The sequence below is a fragment of the Salmo salar genome, chromosome ssa11 (genome assembly GCF_905237065.1).
Source record: "Salmo salar chromosome ssa11, Ssal_v3.1, whole genome shotgun sequence".
In the NCBI taxonomy this organism is placed as follows: Eukaryota; Metazoa; Chordata; class Actinopteri; order Salmoniformes; family Salmonidae; genus Salmo; species Salmo salar.
Genome location: NC_059452.1, coordinates 35314566 through 35323643, shown reverse-complemented (window position 1 = coordinate 35323643; position 9078 = coordinate 35314566). Strand labels below are relative to the sequence as shown.

Sequence of the window (9078 nt, the reverse complement as noted above, 5' to 3'; positions counted from 1 at the left end):
GGTGTTCTTCTTGGTAGTTATCGTCGACTTTCCCTGTGAGTTTACACGTATCGTTCCAATCAAAAGCGTCTGTGACATTCTAGAAGTGTGGCGTGTTTGTTAGTTTCTTTGTGGTCTGTAAAGATCTTTGTTTAAAAAAAAAGAACGTTTTATAAGTATTGTGAACTTGATCGATATAAGTTATTGTTTGATGTTGTATGTGTGGTTCTGTTCCTCTCCTATCGTTGCTGTTTCTGGATGTTGCATTATGCTAGCGTGATAACGTTGACCAAAGATTTCTCAGTCCCGAGGTGCATACGAATCCAACCGTCTCATGCAGTACGGTGTCCCTATTAGGATAGCCTCAGTCTTGGGCCGAGATTGAGGCTGTCCTAATATGGACACCGTATATTTGAGGCTTGCAGTATTAAAACAGCCTTCTCTTGACGCTCTTATATGAAAACACATCACAGAAAAAGCAGTATTCAGACTTGGGCTCTTAAAAAGCTATTACAACTCTTGGAAGAAAACATTTATTGGACAAACTTTTATATATTTTCATGGTCTTTTGTAATCAAATCTGATCACATCTTGTGCACTAGAGTGGGTGAGGGCATCATTCTAGACATACAGACAGACAGTCATTTTCTCCAAAAGTTGGATCATATGATATTGTACTGTGAACAAGTCAAACACTGAGAAAATCAAAACCTAACTGAAAGATAAGTAGCCAGGGCCCAATGTCCACGCACACCCTTCAAAACATATGGTACCTAAATAATTATTGAATTGTATATTTTGTGAATAGTCATTTGTAATCTAAAAGAAACCAAAACACGTATACTGTATCAAATATGCTAATTTTACTGGACTCATTCTGCATCCTAAGAGATGTTTATTGGGAGGAAAAAGATGTCCAAAGTTACGTTCTTGTAGTATTTCATAATAGTTTTTTGGTTTAGGTATTCTGCATATACACTGAGTGTACAAACATTAAAAAACCTTCCTAATATTGAGTTTCACCCCCCTCTTTTGCTCTTAGAACAGCCTCAATCTGTCGGGCATGGACTCTACAAGGTGTCGAAAGCATTCCACAGGGATGCTGGCCCATGTTAACTTCAATTCTTCCCACAGTTGTGTAAAGTTGGCTGGATGTCCTTCGGGTGATGGACCCTTCTTGATGCACATAGGAAACTGTTGAGCGTGAAAAACCCATCAGCGTTGCAGTTCTTGACACACTCAAACCGGTGCGCCTGGCACCTACCACCATACACCGCTCAAAGGCACTTAAATATTTTGTCTCGACCATTCACCCTCTGAATGGCACACATGTACAATCCATGTCTCGATTGTCTCAAGGCTTAAAAATCCTTCTTTATCCTGTCTCCTCCCCTTCATCTACACTGATTGAAGTGGATTTAACAAGTGACATTAATAAGGGATCATAGCTTTCACCTGGATTCACCTGGTCAGTCTGTCATAATGTTTTGTACACTCAGTGTGTATTTGACCTTATGTATTTAATTACATTGAGCTAGATAAAATATCAATTTCTTTGTGAAGTTGTATGGATTTGTAAAAATAAACCATGTGTTTTTTGATTTAATGTTACAATATTCGTTCCTACTCAATAAAAAGCCATATCTGTTAGCACGCTTTGGTCTCATTTCATAATATTTATCTATTTCGTTTTCTTAAAGTAAATACTATCATACGATTAGCCACCTGTAACAAAATATGAATCTGCTTTATCCACAATATTTTCAGTACCAATTTCTACTAATATTAACACATCGTTATTACATTGTCTTCTCTTTGTGGTGCTGGGAATTAAAAAACACTACTTCATCCTCAATTATATAAAAGCTACACTTACAGGAGTATTTGTTTTATACATAACTACATAATAGAAATGACTCCATAGTAGAATCATGTTCAGTAGGCAAGAAACAGAAAACGCTTTTAAACGGTACAAATGAAATGAGTGTTCTTGTTGGACCTCTTCTGTTTCGAAGTGTTTTCTCTCGTTTTGTGCCCCCGTCTATCTCCTACGGCCTACTAGTGTTCCATACCAGGTAGAACACCGAATGTGTCCCAAATAGCATTATTGTCCCTACGTAGTGCACTACTTTGAGTAGAGCCCTATGGGCTCTGGTCAAAAGTAGTGCACTATATAGGGAATTTTGTTCTTAACTGACTTGCCTAGTTAAATAAAAGGTGAAATAAAAAAAGAATCACTGTTGTGAGGTCACCGTGCAGTGTGTTGTTATTGATTCTGACGGGTCGTCACTAGTTACTACAGCCACAAAGTCATAAACCCCGCCTATTTCTACAATTGATCTTCTTAAAATGGGTTTTTAACCTAACCCTGACCTTAACTCGGGGTGGCAGGTAGCCTAGTGGTTAGAGCATTGAACTAGTAACTGAAAGGTTGCAAGATCAAATCTCTGAGGTAAAAATCTGTCGTTCTTCCTCTGAACAAGGCAGTTAACCCACTGTTCCTAGGCCGTCATTGAAAATAAGAATTTGTTCTTAACTGACTTTCCTAGTTAAATAAATCTTCCCTAATAACCTTATGCGTGCTGTCTGTCCCCACCACCCAGACAAAACAACCACAGAACCACTGAGGCAGACACAAGTGCATACACGCTCTCGGCTGTCCCCATAAGAGAACCCTTTTTGATGCCAGGTAGAACTCTTTTGGGTTCCATGTAGAACCCTCTGTGGAAATGGTTCCACATGGAACTCAAAAGGGTTCTACCTGGAACCAGAAAGGGTTTTTCAAATGGTTTTCCTATGGGGACAGGCAGAGAACCCTTTTAGGTAGCACCTTTTTTTCAAAGAGTCTACACATATAAAGCTGCATAAGCCTGCACACACACACATGCTCGCACGCACACGCAGCACACACACACCTCAACAACAATAAATATATGAGTTGTATATATGAGCCTTGTCTCACAAGTCACTCACATGAATCCAACTAAAAAGCATTGAGGGCCAGTGGTAACCAAGTAGGCCTTGAGGCTAATCATTCAAGAGATGTTGAGATGGATAAGTGTTGCCATAGTGTAGAGTCATTGTCAGAGGGTATAGACAGAAATGGACCAGTGATGGTAGGAGTAGTTCTGGTGGTAGGTGTAGTCCTGGTGGTAGGTGTAGTTCTGGTGGTAGGTGTAGTTCTGGTGGTAGGAGTAATAGTTCTGGTGGTAGGAGTAGTTCTGATGGTAGGAGTATTTCTGATGGTAGGAGTAGTTCTGATGGTAGGAGTAGTGCTGATGGTAGGAGTAGTGCTGATGGTAGGAGTAGTTCTGGTGGTAGGAGTATTTCTGATGGTAGGAGTAGTTCTGATGGTAGGAGTAGTGCTGATGGTAGGAGAAGTTCTGTGGTAGGAGTAGTTCTGATGGTATTAGTAGTTCTGATGGTAGGAGTAGTTCTGGTGGTAGGAGTAGTTCTGATGGTATTAGTAGTTGTGATTGTAGAAGTAGTTCTGGTGGTAGGAGTAGTTATGGTGGTAGGAGTAGTTATGGTGGTAGGAGTAATAGTTCTGGTGGTAGGAGTAGTTCTGATGGTAAGAGTATTTCTGATGGTAGGAGTAGTGCTGATGGTAGGAGTAGTTCTGGTGGTAGCAGTTTGTTCTGGTGGTAGGAATATAGTGCTGATTGTAGGAGTAGTTCCAGTGGTAGGAGTAGTTCTGGTGGTAGGAGTAGTGCTGATGGTAGGAGTAGTTCTGGTGGTAGGAGTAATTCTGGTGGTAGGAGTAGTTCTGGTGGTAGGAGTAGTAGTTATGGTGGTACAGTAGGAGTAGTTCCGGTGGTAGGAGTAGTAGTTCTGATGGTAGGAGTAATCCTGGTGGTAGGAGTAATAGTTCTGATGGTAGGAGTAGTTCTGATGGTAGGAGTAGTTCTGATTGTAGAAGTAGTTCTGGTGGTAGGAGTAGTTCTGATGGTATTAGTAGTTCTGATTGTAGGAGTAGTTCTGGTGGTAGGAGTAGTTCTGATGGTATTAGTAGTTCTGATGGTAGGAGTAGTTCTGATGGCAGGAGAAGTTCTGGTGGTAGGAGTAGTTCTGATGGTAGGAGTAGTTCTGATTGTAGGAGTAGTTCTGGTGGTAGGAGTAGTTCTGGTGGTAGGAGTAGTTCTGGTGGTAGGAGTAGTTCCGGTACGTTCACACCCCCAGGTGAGGAGGATGAATCTGTTGCGCAACGAAACAAAGTGTACGTTAAAACTAATACTGCAAAACAGAGGATGAAAGCGCTGCTTGCGTAACTTTTCATTTTCAGTCAACCCACAGCTTCCATTTACATGTTTTACACAGAGCTGGCCATTACCACTTGGCTGCTGCTGAAAAGCCCAGTTCCGACAAGTGCCTCAATCCTTTATTGCTGGTGTGGGAATGTAGTACCACTCAAAGGGGGTGCGACGGTTATTTCCGTCCCCTCAGTGCACTGTATGTAGGCGACAGTAACCATAGAAAACCTTGTAGGAGGTGGATCACTTGTTCATTTCCCTCCACACACTGTTCACAGCAGAATTTAAACATTTGTATCCAACTTTTTAAGTGGCGATGGAGTAATATTCGTTGGCTACATAGCCTGAGGAGGAATCTTTGTTTCTGGTATCCTGTGTTCCCAACTGGTGGGATGTAACCCACTGGTGGATCGCAGCCAATTCCTACTGAGTCGCAACCGAAGGTTAGGCGGTATAGCTAGAAACATTGTTCTGTTTATCTTGAGGTTGGAATGAAAATTTGGCATCAGCTTCAGGTGATGAATCATGGCACAAAATAAGTTTAGGAACCACTGCAGCAGAAACCATATCCACAAAGAGACGTATGTTCCCAAATAATGATTTATTAGAAGAAAAAAAGTTAATAGTACGCATGACTGACAACTACAGATAACTGTTGTTTACCAAATCAACATATTTTTTCTACATTAGATTCATAGGAGGTTGGTGGCATCTTAATTGGGGAGGACAGGTTTGTGGTAATGGCTGGAGCGGAATAAGTGGAAAGGTATCGAATACATCAAACACGTGGTTTCTATGTTCCGGACAGTATTATGAGCCGTTCAGCAGCCTCCTGTGATTAGATTATAGTCTTCTCCCTTCTCTCTTCATCTCTATAGCCTACTACACCACTATGAGTCCAACCACTGTAACAACAGACCCTCATGAGTAATGCTGCTGCTTTTGAGCCTCACATGTTCCAGAGAGAGAGGGGGGGGGGAGATCTTTCTGGGGGCACTGACATTAGATCCCACCTCACAGTCTTGGGCTATGGAGGAGTGCGGGGAGACGAGAGGTGGAGGAGGGAAGGGAGAGGGGGGAGAAAGGAGGAGGGCAGGGAGAGGGAGAGGGGGAGAAAGGAGGAGGGCAGGGAGAGGGAGAGGGGGAGAAAGGAGGATGGCAGGGAGAGGGAGAAGGGGAGAAAGGAGGATGGCAGGAGAGGGAGAGGGGGAGAAAGGAGGAGGGCAGGGAGTGGGAGAGGGGGAGAAAGGAGGAGGGCAGGGAGAGGGGGGAGAAAGGAGGATGGCAGGGAGAGGGAGAGGGAGAGGGGGAGAAAGGAGGAGGGCAGGGAGAGGGGGGGAGAAAGGAGGATGGCAGGGAGAGGGAGAGGGGGGAGAAAGGAGGAGGGCAGGGAGAGGGGGGAGAAAGGAGGAGGGCAGGGAGAGGGAGAGGGGGAGAAAGGAGGAGCGCAGGGAGAGGGAGAGGGGGAGAAAGGAGGAGGGGCAGGGAGAGGGAGAGGAAGAGGGGGAGAAAGGATGAGGGCAGGGAGAGGGAGAGGGGGAGAAAGGAGGAGGGCAGGGAGATGGAGAGGGGGAGAAAGGAGGAGGGCAGGGAGAGGGGGAAAAGGAGGATGGCAAGGAGAGGGGGAGAAAGGAGGGCAGGGAGAGGGAGAGGGGGAGAAAGGAGGAGGGCATGGAGAGGGAGAGGGGGAGAAAGGAGGAGGGCAGGGAGAGGGAGAGGGGGAGAAAGGAGGAGGGCATGGAGAGGGAGAGGGGGAGAAAGGAGGAGGGCAGGGAGAGGGAGAGGGAGAGGGGGAGAAAGGAGGAGGGCATGGAGAGGGAGAAGGGGAGAAAGGAGGAGGGCAGGGAGAGGGAGAAGGGGAGAAAGGAGGAGGGCAGGGAGAGGGAGAGGGGGAGAAAGGAGGAGGGCAGGGAGAGGGAGAGGGGGAGAAAGGAGGAGGGCAGGGAGAGGGAGAGGGAGAGGGGGAGAAAGGAGGAGGGCATGGAGAGGGAGAAGGGGAGAAAGGAGGAGGGCAGGGAGAGGGAGAGGGGGAGAAAGGAGGAGGGCAGGGAGAGGGAGAGGGGGGAGAAAGGAGGAGGGCAGGGAGAGGGGGGAGAAAGGTGGATGGCAGAGAGAGGGAGAGGGGGAGAAAGGAGGAGGGCAGGGAGAGGGGGAGAAAGGAGGAGGGCAGGGAGAGGGAGAGGGGGAGAAAGGAGGAGGGCAGGGAGAGGGAGAGGGGGAGAAAAGAGGAGGGCAGGGAGAGGGGGAGAAAGGAGGATGGCAGGGAGAGGGAGAGGGGGAGAAAGGAGGGGCGCAGGGAGAGGGAGAGGGGGAGAAAGGAGGAGGGCAGGGAGAGGGAGAGGGGGAGAAAGGATGAGGGCAGGGAGAGAGAGAGGGGAGAAAGGAGGAGGGAGAGGCAGAGGGTAAAATTGATTGTCCACACAGGGGCTTGGGAAGCTGTTGAATATGAGGGGGTATTACCGCCCCGGCACTGCAGCCAGATGGACAGCAGATGACTTTTGTTCCTACTAATACTCTAGTCTGGGGAGGCGTGGGAGGAGGGGGGAGACAGGAAGAAGGAACATTTTGGAGTGCTGGACAACTTACATCACCCACTCTGTCTCAGGGATAGCACCATATTCTCTGTCCTCTAGTGAAGACCTACAGCAACACAGTGAGAGTAAAAAGACAGCAATTCAATGTCAGACATTGATAGTGTTTTTAGATAAAGGATTCTAAAACTTGTGTATTAGGATTAAGTAGGCCACTTTTGTATGTAGGAAATAAAAATATGTAATGCCAACAAAATAAAAAAATGAATGTAACCTTTTTAGTATATTTGAAAGGGGTAGGGGGTAAAACACATGGCACATTTTGACCACTAAAAACACAGTTTGAGATATTTCCACACTATGAGATTGGAATAATACTGTGAAATTGTGAAAATGATGATAATGCCCTGATAGTGTAAGAGCTGTTTGAAAAGACCGCCTGAAATTTCTGCCTGTTTTGGTGGGATGGTGTTTTGACCTGCCTGGTGACATCACCAGGCGGTAAATTAGTTAATAGACCAGCAATGAAGAGAGTTCCAAACATCTCTGCCAATAACAGATCATTTTCAGTTTTCCCCTCCCCACTCAGAAAACTCCAGACAGTCCTAGCAAAATTCTTGCTTGAGAAATTGCTCTTTCCTAAGAAGCTATTTTTGTTTCTTTGTTTGTCATTTTAATTGAAGACAATCACAGTAAGGTACTTAATTGTTACCCAGAAATGATTTGATATTGACCTTTAACAACTCCATATGGTTTAGCACCAACCTAGTATGAATTGCAAACAGCCCTTGTGGATGAACAACAACCCCACTTCCCACCCCTCCCAGTGTGCCAGTATGCACTAATATGTATAAAAAGGGGCATAGCTGCGAAAAACAAACGAATAACGATCTGTTTGAATAGAGGTCATAACCTTCTTTTTAAAGGTAAAATACTGTCTTCTTTGTGAAAATGGCTTTACATTGATAATCACCAAATTACATAATGTTGTATTATTTTTTATAATGACAACCCTTATCAGACTGTCACTATAAAGGTCCTATAATTCAATGTATTATTATGTAACAACACCTGATCCAAAGGATCCACATGTTAACACGTATTTTGAGGAAAATCATTTTGAACCCAAATAGATTAAAACACCTTTGATGTTATTTTTTATTTTTATCTTTTATTATTTCCACTTTCCAGTATGACTATCTTAACCAGTTTATAGCCTACCGAGAGCCTTACCAAAATATTTTACTAACTTAAGTCTTGATATATGTACCATACACAACATGGAACAAAATATTTGATTAAATTATCAAGTATAAACCATTAAAAAAAATATTGAATGTGGTATACAGTATATGTGTTAGGCTTAATGTGATATACTATACTGAACAAAAATATAAACGCAACATGTAAAGAGTTGGTCCCATGTATCATGAGCTGAAATAAAAGATCCCAGATATTTTCCATATGCACAAAAATCTTATTTCTCTATGTTTTTGTGGACAAATTTGTTTACATCCCTGTTAGTGAGCATTTCTCCTTTACCAAGATAATCCATCCACCTGACAGGTGTGGCATGTCAAGAAAGCTGATTAAACAGCATGATCGTCTGAGACCCCCCCGGACAGCTGATGAATTTGAGGAGTATTTCTGTCTGTAATAAAGCCCTTTTGTGGGGAAGAACTCATTCTGACTGGCTAGGCCCCTACCCAGTCATGTGAAATCCATAGATTAGGGCCTAATGAATTGATTTCAATTGACTGATGTTTTTTTGTTGCATGTTGCGAAAATATTTTTGTTCAGTATAAAGCTAAACATTTGGAGCCGTTTTCACAGTCACAGTATCCACCTAGTTATGGACTAAACAACACTTCCAGGGTTGGTCCAGGACTATGTCAGAGAGGAAGAGGAGACATGAGAGGTTTTACTCTGCCCAAAATCTCTCCATGAAAAATAAACCCACGAAGTGAGACATATTTGTATGGGGGTCAATGAGAGAGTGCCGAGTTTGGTTAAAAAATATATGTATATTTAGCTTTGTTTGGCTTATTTGATCGAATATACGTTTTGTAATGGTTAGGTTGTTACGAGGAATGCACTGATATAAGTGGACGCACGTGGCATTTCGGCAACTTTAAGAAAAACAACTTTATATCAGAATTGTGCCTGTTGTCATAGAGATAGATACAGGACTCGTCATAGATATACCTTGTTTTGACATGGCCATTGCCATTGAGGGCTTCAACCATTTTTAATTAGTCAAATGGGTGGGGATTCCTATGAGTTGGGAGCAATCAGCCAATGAAGAAGAAGAAAACTGA

At 43.9% G+C, this 9078-nt stretch overlaps 1 protein-coding gene across 1 annotated transcript; it reads right to left on the bottom strand.

The window, feature by feature from the left end:
- Positions 1-3231: 3231 nt before the first annotated feature.
- LOC123725095 (homeobox protein 2-like) lies at positions 3232-8984 on the bottom strand. Its single transcript, XM_045688862.1, has 2 exons — positions 8966-8984; positions 3232-4173 (listed from the first exon to the last, which is right to left on the bottom strand). Exons 1-2 carry the CDS (start codon positions 8982-8984, stop codon positions 3443-3445), a joined length of 750 nt encoding a protein of 249 aa, XP_045544818.1. The 3' UTR covers positions 3232-3442.
- Positions 8985-9078: the final 94 nt, after the last annotated feature.